Source organism: Furipterus horrens, unplaced genomic scaffold (genome assembly GCF_987537825.1).
Source record: "Furipterus horrens unplaced genomic scaffold, mFurHor1.1.pri manual_scaffold_1, whole genome shotgun sequence".
NCBI classification, from domain to species: domain Eukaryota; kingdom Metazoa; phylum Chordata; class Mammalia; order Chiroptera; family Furipteridae; genus Furipterus; species Furipterus horrens.
Genome location: NW_028327171.1, coordinates 152,926,236 through 152,939,238, shown reverse-complemented (window position 1 = coordinate 152,939,238; position 13,003 = coordinate 152,926,236). Strand labels below are relative to the sequence as shown.

The 13,003-nt window shown below is 35.5% G+C and overlaps 1 protein-coding gene across 3 annotated transcripts in view; it reads right to left on the bottom strand.

Moving 5' to 3' along the window:
• The window catches only part of GPD2 (glycerol-3-phosphate dehydrogenase 2), a 143,371-nt gene that overhangs the window by 60,590 nt on the left and 69,778 nt on the right, over positions 1-13,003 (bottom strand). For all 3 annotated transcript variants that reach the window (XM_090280012.1, XM_090280031.1, XM_090280024.1), the window contains exons 5-6: positions 12,121-12,218; positions 10,970-11,133 (exon numbers count right to left, since the gene is read on the bottom strand). In XM_090280012.1, coding sequence (XP_090136138.1) covers positions 10,970-11,133; positions 12,121-12,218 — 262 coding nt within the window. The remainder of the gene's footprint in view (positions 1-10,969; positions 11,134-12,120; positions 12,219-13,003) is intronic.

The window sequence follows — 13,003 nt, the reverse complement described above, 5'->3', positions numbered from 1 at the left end:
AAACCAAGGCACTACTATTACCTAAGAAATGGTAAGGGGGGGGGCAAATACAGGTGTATATATACTAATATACATACCCATGCACATACATACAATGAAAGGACATACCAAAAATTATTTAAAAAGTTATATTTAAGGAGAAGGAGGGAAAAGAGTAGAAGAAATAGGGAGGGAAGCTAGTCTTATTTGGATAGCCTTTTTTTTTTTTTTTTTTTTACTTTGAAACTCTGTACTTTACATAATTATTAGTAAACTAAAGTACAGCTTTAAAAAAATAAATCTCTAATGATCTAAGGAAAAATAACATTGAATTTTTATATTGAGTTAGTGGCATAACCTCACTGATAGGAACTATGTCAAGTAGCATTAAAAGACAGTAATTTGCCTACCTATCCCTATTGGCATATACTCTAAGAACAACAACAAAAGTCTTAAACTGGCTTTGGTGATATTTTTAGAGGTATGATTGACGATGTTAAATAAAAGCCATGTACTCCTAAATCTAAAGTGGAATTATGTCTAAGAAGTCATCATGTTTTTCTTCTTTAAACAAAACATTTTTCTTTTTTTTTCTTTTTCCTTTTCTACTGAAAGGCCTAGAAATAATGACCAAGCAGTAGCAATGAGCATCTATAGCAAACAGAATATGATCTCTAATTACCATTTTTCACATGAAGGAATCATGGCTTGAAAATTGTTTGCTTCCAGGTCTAGAACAGGAAAGTTTCACAAAAGAGCCTGGAATAACTTATCACAGCAGATGGCACAGAAGTCCTCATGGACCACTGAGAGCATATCAAATAGGCCAACCTGGGGAGGTGCCCACAGGCCAGAGGCAGGGCAGATTTGAACATCAGTAAGTAATAAATTAACACACATCAAGTAGAGTTAAAATCATGAGTTTAGTTGGTAATGAAAAAAAAAAATTCTAATAACATTTGGAGAAAGCTAGAACACGAACTCTTTATTTTTGAAAACTAGTCGTCGGCAGCCATCCGTTTCGAGAGACGATGGTGTAGCTTCTTAAGAGTCTATCTGCACCGCCGAGAATGGCTGTGCAGTCCGACTCGGGAGTGACACGGTATCTGTCTCCTCCCGTGTTGAATCGACATCTTACGATGACGCTGGAGTGTCCTCTCCAGTGAAGCTGAAGCTACAGAGCCTGGGCAGGGTGATATGGAGGGTCTGCTGTTGCCCATGCAGCAGACCCCCCCTCTCTTCGCAGCTGAAGGGTCCAAGGGAAAGACGGAGTCAATACAGCTTGGCTTCAGGTGCGCCGCAGGAGTTGCCGGTGTTGACTACAACGTCAGACCGCCTTAGGGACTCCGGCTCCGGATTTTCTGTCGGGGTTTACTCCCTTAGCCTTTCCCCTGAAGAGGTATGCCGCAAGGCAGCGGAGGTTTTTTGGAGTCAGAGTTTTCCTTCTCTGATGTACCCTGACTGGAAGATCGAACCAGCGACACTTAGCTCGCAGGCCGACGCTCAATCCACTGAGCCAAACCAGCCAGGGTAATGAAAACTAGTAATTAATGGAAAAAATCAAGCATTTATCCAGACATTTTAGACAAAATGCCACTAAAGGTAGGGAAAGAGTTGATGCAGGGAAGTTATAAGCAATCTAACAAATAAAGAAAGAAATGAAGAATAAATGAATAAATGAAGAAAATAAATAAGTGAAGAAAATAAATGAAGAATAAGTGAAGAAATAAATGAAGAAAGAGAGTTAGGAAAATACCATTTTGCAACCTCTTAACCTCTAATGAAATACTACTAACTGATCTAAGCAATGATTACAGTGACTGATTTTTTTTTAATGGCAAATAGACTTGTGATGGAAATTCGTGCCACTGCCTATGAAATATATTTGGCAAAACAATTTGATCCAAACTCCTTGTAGCTAGTCACCAAAGATGTCCCATCTGTCCCCCCAAAACTCTGCTTCTTTCGGTTTTTCCTACTTTTGCATTGTCCTATCCCTTTAACCTGGGCTGCCCCTGTGATTCATTTTTATTAACAGAGTGTGAAAGAAGTAACAAGGTGTGACTTCCAAGGGTAGGCCAGAAGAAAACTCGCATTTCAGCCTTGGTCTCTCGGTACACTCGTTGGTGTAAACCAGCTATCACATAAAAAGTCTGACTATGTAAGAGTCCAACCCAGCCATGTGGAAAAGCCACAGTGAGACAGAGATGTGGAGCTAGCTAGCCCCAAACTGCTCCAGCTTTCTCAGCCCAAAAGCCAGACATGTAAGAAAGTTTTCAGAAGACTCCAGCCACAGCTACCATCTTACTGAAACCATACTAGGGATCCCAAGTGAGAAACACCCTTTTGAGCCCATCCATCCTCAAAACTGTGAGAGTCCACTGGAGCTTTAAGCCACTAAATTTGGGTGTTGTGTCTTATGAAGCAACAGCTTAACAGAAAAAGCCTGATTACCAACATGCAAGAAATACAGGGAAACTAGTAAATAAAACCATAAGGAAACAAGGGAAGACACAGAAAACCTATTAGTTAAAAAGAATGAATTGACATACATGAACCTTAAATAAGATTTTGTTTGTGTTATGGGTCGATTTTTTTTTTTTTTTAATCCGGAGCCAATTAAGGTTATGAGATGAGAGGGGACATGTGCACATGACCAGATATCTGATATTAAGAAATTACTGTTAAGTGTCTTCGGTGTGGTTGTATTTTAAAGAATAAAACACCCTTTAAAGATATACACTAAAATAGTCATAGATGAAATATCTGGGGACAGTAGGGAGTACATAGGTATATAGATGAAGTTTAGCCATGAGTTTTTAAGTGTTGAAACTGGAAGTTCATTTTATTGACTTCATTACATTTGCATACGTCTGAAATTTCCCTTAATAAAAATGTGCATACTTTGTTGGACTACTTAGCTGTTTTTTGTTAGTGTGTGACCAACTTAAAACCCAAGGGTAGCTGAAAGAACTCATGATGTTATAATTCATATTTGTAAGACTTTCTTAGCCAAGAAAAAAATTTACTTTCACATCCCCACATGTCCAAAGTATTGATACAAATATCCAGCTTTGACACCCCTTCTCCTTTAAAACAAGGACCATAATACCATATCCCAGCATACTTACTGAGCAAGATCAACTAAGATAATGTATGTGAAAAAAAAAATGTTTTGAAACCATACTCTGCTCCACACATGTACAATATTGTTGGTAGTGAGGAACATGTGTTTGGCACAATATTTGGCAGATAGGCGTCGAACTCTCTCAGAACCTGGAAGTTCAGAACTCTGTCCTTACTGAATATGGTTCTAATGCCTGCGCAATGGCTGGAAAAATAGTAGAAGCTCCATAAGTATTTTTCTGGATGAATGAGTAAACCAGGGTGGGGGTGGAGGTGGGGAGTTGGTGTTTTTTGATACAAGAGCTTTTGCCTTTGGTTCTGAATCTTTTCAAAAAGGGTCAACTAGCAACAGTGTGTGAGAGGTATGCTCTAAAACTTATATGCATACAAATCTTGCTATTGGTGAATTTAGCACTGTTTTTAAGCCTTTATACACAGGGTACAATATGGATGCCTACTATCTCAGTATCCTACACCTGGTCAAATCTACTTTTCTGTGCTTTTAATTTTCATCTAAAAAACTAGTTATAAGAGAACGAAAGCCTGGTATTTAATATTGTACATGCCGGTCAAATAAGCAATAAACAATTACAAATTTTCCTAGGGGCTATTTTGCTCTGTCTCATCATCAGGAAGCTGAAGCATATGTTAGATGTTAGCTTGGGTAGATACAAATGTGTCCTATTTATTCAAGGTTTCCTTTGAAGCCACAATTTATAAGTTTTGTTTCTTAGGGGTACATGTCAAACTTCATTTAGCATTAGTTGGTATCCAGATACACTGAAGAGCAAAAAGGCAGCATTCAGGGGCAAAAAAAAAATATGCCTGCTATATGAGCAATAATGTCAGTTTCATTTATGTAACTCATAGGAAACGAGAGGGAAAAATATAATGAAAAATTGATAGTAGGAAATCAAGATAAAAATTTCCACTTAATTTTATAAGTATAAAACTGGATATGGACAAGGAAAACTATTAAAATAAATAAGTTTTAAATCAATGTCTAAGATGTAGATAATTTTAGAGTAAGTTCTTTTAAAACACATGTTTTCAAGCTCTTGAATTTCAAAGAATATATACTTATATGGAACATGTTTGCACAATATTTTCCTTTTTCTACGAATGTTTTATAAACTGATCTGGGAAAAATCTACAAATTTTAAATGTATAGAGGGACATTTTTGAAATTGATGCTTCACTCTAAAACATTTTCACGAAAAGAAGAATCTGATAAACTGTAGGCTACCATAAAATTGACCCCAATAAAACAATTAATATTTGGATAATGCTCTATAATATTACTTTACATTTATTAATGCATTTAAACCTTAAGATACCCTGTGAGTTAAATTCATAGATGTGTAATATGGGATTCAACACTCAAAGAAGTTTGTAAACCTAAGTTATGCAACTCCATATTATTGTTTCAACTGCACAATACTGCGGAAAGCAATTTTCAAGTATGATTGTGATGCTTAGAATTGTGAGACAAGTTATCATGCCATTTTCAACATTATTATCTGACTCATCCATGTTGTTCAGTTTAGCTTCATTCATTCACTTTCAATGCTGTGTTTTACTCCATTATGTGAATATGCTATAGGTTATTTATTTGTATCTTTATTTTCCTGCAATAAACTTCTTTGTACTTATCTCCTTGTCTATACTTCATAAGTTTCTCTGGGGGATATATACAGTCGAGTTACTGAATCACAAGGTATATACATTTACTAGGAATGTCTAATTGTTTTCCAAAGTGTTGATATCAACTTATATAACTGATCACACATGCTTTTACAAAATTTAAAAACAAAATTAAAAGACTATTTTTAAATGTTTACATAAGATAAAAAAGAAGACAAGGTCTAGCCAGATAAAGTCCAGCCATTGTTAATACAACGAGAACAGTTTGCACAATACTGATGTAACTTGGCAGCCAAGGAAAGTAGACTGGAATGCGCCTGTCTGAACAATGACGACTTCATTGTACTAGTCAGTGGTGACGGTGGATGCCATTGAATGAGCTTGTGTACTGTGTGGCCATTCCATTCAAAATGACTGAGTGAGTAGAGAAACAAATTTTCATCAAATTTTGCGTTAAACTTGAACATTCCTCCATAGAAACTACTCTGATGATTCAGAAGGCCACAGCTATGGGAAAATGGTGATTGGCAGCTTCATCACAACAACACACCCACTCATGTATCACATCTCACACAGAGTTTTTTGGTGAAACATCAGCCCCCCTGCAGTCCAGATCTGGTGCCCTGAGACTTCTGGCTGTCCCCCAAACTAAAATCACCTTTGAAATGGAAGAAATATAAGACTGTTGACAAGATTCAGGAAAATATGACTGGGGCAACTGATAGCAATTGGAAGAACTCTGTGAGGTCCCAAGGTGTCTACTTTGAAGGGGACTGAGGCATCATAGTCATTTGTACAATGTTTCCTGTTCTTGAATCTTCTTCAATAAATGTCTCTATTTTTCATATTACATAGTTGGATACCTTCTGGACAGACCTCATATATAAGTTACATGTAGTCTTTTATATGTATAATATTTACAGAATTTTAAACCTCAGTATGTGTACAACACGGATGTGAAAAAGGAGCCTTGAAAACTGTTGGCAAATAGCACTTTATGTTTTAAAATAAGTTTATTATATTTTAAGATGGAAATTAAAATGAAAACAATAAATAAGACAATGTATCGTGTAGAACTCTGATAATTTTGAAGTTCCCAAGAGAGTCAATAGTTTTTGTTTTTGTTTTTTTCCTAGACCCATCAAAGTTCATAGAAATTGGACCTTGAGAAACAAAGGAAGGGATCTGGTAATGTTTACTCTTCCAGAGGAATTTTTCCTCTCACTGAATACATTTTGAAAAGTCAAATTAGTCAGTTAGCAAAACATAACAAGATGACAAATTACTAATGCAGTGGGTCAAAAAGAAATATTAAGTTGAGTATTACAAAAGTATGGTAAATGACAGCATATAACCTCAATATGTGTATTTATTTATAAATACATAGCTGTATTATTTTACATATATATATTATATATATATATATATAATATATATATATCCCTGTAGTTGTATAATATAGACATTTGAACCATATATATAAAAGACATTCAAATGGAATTTGATAAAAACGAATTTAACTAGGAATTCTAATATGTTCTTCCCACACCTAGTGGATGGTCTTGTGCACCACATGAGGCTCACACATTCCACATTAGAGGTCACCATACCCTTAGAAGAACTGCAATAAGAAGCAGGTGGCCAAAATTGCATAACGGCGCTGCTACTTGGTTTGTAAATCCACATCATTCAGTTACTTATTCAATCTATTTCTAGAAATTAATGTGTCTGTCATGTTTAAAGTAGATAACACCCAATTAGTTCAATAATGATATTTGTATATAAGGTAAATGAGGATTAAAAGTACCAACCTTAGATTTGACTTACGTTCCAGGATCTCAATGGAAAAACAAAAATGAAAAAGCATAAGACAAAAAAAGTATCACCTTTCTGCTATTGAATAATTGATTTTTTTAAGCTTTCAAAATAGATAAAATCAACGCTTTAAAAGAGTTGTCTTTAACCAAGGTTTTCTTTTATTAAAATGTACAATCGCAGGTGCTTGCCTAGAGTAGTAATACTTTGTTCCTAACAAAAGAGCATGCATGCTACAATATGCCTCTTGCCAGAGGCATCGTTCCCCAAAGCGCACAGCTAACTGCCTCTCCTGCTGTACCTGTAACAATTTAATTGTATAAGTCAGCCTAGTCAAGCATCTCCAGCTCATGACTGGGAGACATGAAATTCATTGTCATTATTGTCCCTGTCATTTTGGATCATTATATCCTGCTGCAGAATTTTCCTCACTTCAGTGCATTTTTACCTCCAGGAGCCAGGGATTATAGCTGAGGTTGGGGTGGGGGCAGGACCATGAACTACATTTACCTCAGGGGAGCCAGAGATTAAATTGGCTTTGCTCTCTCAGGAGCTGAATTCATCTATTTGTATGCTGTGAGTTTTAGGTTGGAATGAAAATGAATATTCTAGTGAAACTTGGACTTTAATTCCCCCTTTGAAACACGGATATAACCAAATTTTTTTACATTAGAAAAGCTAATGTACTTTCTTGTAGGCTGCTATTTTCATATGTGCATAAGGGATACTTAAGGGCATCATCGGGTAGTAAATAACATACATCTCTCTCTGTCAAAGGCTTGACTTGAGAAGAAAAAATTTCAAACTGTAATTTTGTTCTCCATTTTTATCTTAGAGCAGCTTAATGGGGGCATTTAATGGTTTTAAATATTTAATCATTTTAAATTATATCTCATTTCTTGTACACTCAATTGGATTACTGGAGTCCAACTAGAATGGCATGAAAGATCTGCCCTGGAAACAGGAAGACAGAAGTAAACTTGACAGAAGAAGACAAGATACGATCATAAGGAGACTGGCTTCTTCTCCACAGCTGGTCCACATTATCTCACAGCCTGACAAGTCACCCGTGCCTGTCATGCCTTAAACACTTCTTGCTGACTTGGGAGAGGGGCCCAGTCACATAACTCTTTATCTGGTAAACCCCCTTATCAGTGCTAATGGCCCTGGCCAGGGGTCAGCTGATGGCACTCAGGTAGGAACAGGCAAGGAGCAAACAGGAAACACTAGGACACCTCGAAGTCAGAAAACCAGTGAGCTGACTATATGTTTTCTCTAACAGAATGTAAGAAGAAAATATAACCTGATACGTCACCTCTTATTCCAACTTTCATTTCATAAGATTTTTACTGAGAAATTTGACATTCACTTTACACTGAAAAAAAAGGTAGTTATTTCTCTATATGTGTGAATTTGTTTTCAGCAGTTAACAACAAAATACAGCAACAGAGCATACCTATGCCAAGTGCAGAACAGCCATTATAATTACTACATTTAAAAGTATATGGAATTTATTTATTACCTTATGGACCTTTGTGGAGGAACAGATTTTGCCTTAATCACATGCAATGGCCATCACTACTTATTTAGGGTGAAATGATCTTATGAGTAATTAAGAAAAAAATTTTGACCTTTGTACATTCTGTACTTCAGAGGGAACACGTTTCAACTAACTCTAACATCTCAGAACTGAAGGAACCTTAAAGATCGTCTCAGCCTTCAGTCCAAGTGAATAACAACGTTTTCTAGTCTGTCTGACTATATTTTCACACGATTACATTTCACATTTCATTGGTGCTAAAGTAGCTGTCTAATGTATTATTAATAAAGAGTTTTTAGTTCTTTTAATTACATGTGCCACATTTTTATCATAATCAAGATTCTCCCAAAATGAGTTATAAAAATTATTTCTGTTCTCTTTAAAATGATAACTTTATGTTATATGAATTTCACCTCAATAAGTTATTTTTTAAGTAAAACAAAGTTATTTCAAGAAGCTCAAGTGCATTTTGAAATCATCTGGGTGACTGCCACTACATTCTCATAATGGTTATTTATAAAGAATACTTTTTTTTTCTTATTGAAAAAGGTTTATCTCATAAATTACAATGTTTAGACCTTGTTTGCAAAAGCAAATGCTCAGGAAGTTATTTTTTGCTCCCTGAAATACTTTGGTAACAGATTGATGATGTTATTTTTTGGTCAAGGGTAAGGCATTCCTTTTCTTTTCTGAGAACACATTTACTGCATTTAATTTCTTTATCTACATGGTCTTTTTTGCATCCTATTTCCAAGCTGATAATTTGCTCATCACACCATCAGGTAAAACAGGAGTTGCCTATCTGTGAATATAGCTGGGAAACCAAGAACTATACTTTGGCTCACATTCTTGATCTACCTTACATCAAGAATGACATAGTTGGGCCTGTACCATTTCTGAAAAAGGATTAAAAGAAAATTATTTCAAATTACTAGAATATAATTATTTTTACCCTTTCTATTCAAGACTTAAGGTTTTACAATATATTTTCAAATGTCAATGTGAAATTATTTTAAATAATAATCTTTATAAAGTTTTCAATAATTTTTGCTAAACTCATAATTTTGCAACCTATAAAAAGCTATAAAAGCCAAGTCTAAATTAAAGAAATACTTGACCTCCTTGATTCTAATAGTGTAATGTTTCTTTTGCATATGTGACATTGATCTCCATTTGTCTTTTTTCTATGTAGAATCAATACGAATCTATAATTCATAAAAATATCAAACCAGCACAAGCAGGATGCCATAAAACCAGATGTGGTATTCACTAATAATCCTCTTAAGAAAAGTCAGTTATGCACAAGCTACAAAAACAATAAAAACAGTGAGGATTTGATACATCACATGATAGAGAAAATGACCAAGTATTTGAGAAGGTTTGTGCGGGAAGGATTAGCAATAAGAGCAAAGGGCACAACACTTCCATGTCAGGATGGGCAGGATGCCATTTGCAGAATGCCTTCTTACTCCTCCTGGCCCAAACCCTCTTTAATATAATCACCCACTAAACTACAATGGAGTAGCATTAAGGGTCTGGTGCTGAGAAAGCAAATTCACAGTTAAGGTTGTCCTTTAACATGTAGGTTCAATCAAGGGCACCAAAAATGTAGTTAAGTGCCCCCCCTGTGGTGTTCAGATGCTGACAGACACTGTCAGCTGTGAATTTTCTAGCTTTTAATGTTTGTCCAAGACCCTTAACATATCCCTAATATTGTTGCTCCTACGGCATTTTCTTGAATTTGTGCCCGTTGCTCCCTCTGCACATACACATTTTGCATACAACATGAAAGTCTAACAGACAGCTAAATTGATTCAGAAACCTAACACTGGAAAAAAAAAATGTGGGGATGGCCCTGAGGATATCCCATAATATGAAGTAATATAAATATCAAAGTCTCCTGGAAAAAAAAAACAAAAACAAATGTTTTTCATGCGAAAAGTTTAGATTTCTAACAAAGGATCACATAATGGGAGATAAAATCTCACTGGGCTATATAGAACCTAAGCTGTCCTACGTGTCTCAAAATTTCTAAGACTTTTTGAACATGTACAACTATATGTGTCCAGCTATTTCCTTATAAATATCCTTGGACTATTTTCTATTTCCACACATTCTTTAAAACTGAAGTAAAATTTCACAAATGGCTTTTCCTGTTTTGTTTTATATTGCATTTTGGTCCATCTGAAGCTATATTAAGTAGTTAGTTCCTTCAAAATTATATTGTTCACACACAAAATGAACACTGAACACATTGGAAATGGATACTAGATAATGTCACTGTTAGGAAACATCTGACAACAATAAAATAAGCAATAAAAACTGAGGGTTTGGATTAACAAATGCAATGTTCATTTACCTTCACCATAAATTATATGCTCAAGAATTGTGTCCTCTGCAAAATGCAAACATGTCAATTTCAGCCCAGGGGGCATTTTTCTCTAGGTTTATAACCCCTTGAAAATAGAGGTTTCATCTAGAAAACTTAAAAGATCCTCAGCTCCTTTCAACATTATAATATATTCATAAGGCAAGTAGTCACTGGCAAATATGTAACAAATTAAATGACATGAAGGTGGGGTCCAAATTCATAATAAGGGAAAATGGATCAAACCAACCAGAAGATACAACGTAGAAATCAAAGAAGAAAAGAAATATGCAAAATTAAACAACATGAAAAGCAAAACATATGCAGTTTTTTAGCTAGTATTATAGAAAACGGAAAGTGTGTATATCCATGTCTACTTGTGTGTTGTGTAAGATTAGCATTAAAATTAAGAATGCAAAACCATCTCATTAAGAATATATTATAAGGGTCATGAGTAAGAGTAAAGTATCTTGTAAAAAAAAAAAAAAATCACATACCATCATAGTAGACGATTGCTCCTACAAGTTTGTCCTTCTGAAGCATTGGGAAATGCTCAAGGGCTCTCGATTTGCTGAGGACATAACTGCCTTTCAGACAATTACTTCCTGCTACCAGATCGTATAGCTTGATTCCTACCCAGTAATAAGGTAACTGCCACCACCTACAGCATAAACAGGTAAAGGTTTCTTTAGGAACAGTGTATCACATTACAGAATGCCACTTTAAGTCATTAGATACTTTTCATTTAAGAAAAGCAAAGTATGTCTGAAAGTGTACTGCAAAAGAAACAGAACTGCATCACTGTTTTTGACACCAGCCTAGCTGTATTATGCAAGTGAATGAATCGGTAAGCCTTTAAATGAATCAATCACCTGTAAGACAGTGGTGATTCTTGACCTGGTTGCATATTAGAATTCTCTGGGAAGCATTAAAAAAATAAATAAATACATACATACTAGGAACAGGGCCTTGGTGACTCTAATGAATACGCAGGGTAGAGAATCACTGGTTTAAATGTCCTAGGCAATCTATGACAAAATGTGGACAATTATAAAATCTATCTTAGGCGCCCCACAAAACTCATAGCTGACAAAGCTAATAATCCGCTTTTCCATATTACCTGTATTCTAATTTAAGGCAATTTCTTGGATAGCTCTAACAATAGTTGGAAAATGAGGTTTTATAATTCATAATCTGACACCTCTAAATAAAGTTAAGTTTGGGTTAATTCATAAATTTAAAATGATGTAGGTTTGGAGCTGGTACATGTTAGGCTCAGATTTTGCAGCAGGAGATTTTGGGGCTCTGCATTTTACTCTTCAAATGAGCCTCTTCCATTCCTCACAGCAAATGCAGCTGCTCCTCTATATACCGTCAGAAACTGTGATAACAAACTACTAATTATAAATACAGAACGCAACCTCCTTTGCCTTCGAGATGTATCCCTTAGAGGTGGGTCAGTAGAAAGTAATCTAGGAAAAGCCACACCTTTCAATACAACAAAGGAAAGTATTCGAGAACGATTAAAGATTAGGACTAATTAAGACTACATTAAGAAATACGAATTGAGGGAGTATTTCCATTAAAACTGTGTTGTTCTGTTGACCTCAGATAAGCAAATGTATATAGAAGATATTAAAATGCTTACTTGTAAACTGGAAGCATTATAGGCAACGGAGCTGATAAATGGGGAGCAATTTCTAGTAGGTTGGCACGCTCGTGAAGGGCTTCTTTTACCATCCTATACTGAAAAGCAAAACAGAGAAAATTAGTTTGGTAGTAACAGATCATAATATTTTCAAGTGGCAAACAGACACCCTGCCAACTGATTGATACACAGAAAGCTCTCCACCTCTGAGCAAGGATAGCTCCCTTCTAATCAAATTTCTAACAATACATCATGCTGTCAACCTGAAAGATTTTTTAGAAACCTTAACTGTATTTGCATAGGAGAAAAACATGCTGTCAGAGTTCCCAGGTGTAAGATATTTTCCTGACTTGAGTTACAAGATTATTATAACAATTTATCTTGCATTCTCTGTACTGTCGCTTTTCTCAGTCCCCTACAATATTTCCCCATGTAAGAGATAACAGATTGTTCTAATTCATGCTAAACATTCCCTTCTTGCCTCCACTAACCCAGGAAGAGATGATACTTAAAGAGTTACACAGTATTTTATAGATTAGTGTTAAAAAGCTTATCTCTTAATTCTTTGGTCCTCATTATGCCTCTCTGAAGAACCAGCACTAGTATGATACAATTTTACAAACAAGAAAACTGAGGCTCATAAAAATTGAATAAGTAAGCTGGAACGCATCCCAGGTCAGCTGATTCTAAACCCTATGCTCTTTTCCTTGCAGCCATCATGATGTCAAAAGAGATACCTAAGAAAAGGGAACAGATTCACAAGTGACAATGTCAAGTTAGTGCTGCTGTGTTTTTCTTGTACGAAAGGCAGATACGGAGTTCAGCTGATTTTTTTTTTACCCCTCTGGGAAATGTCATCTTCCACACTGTCTTGGCAGTTTTC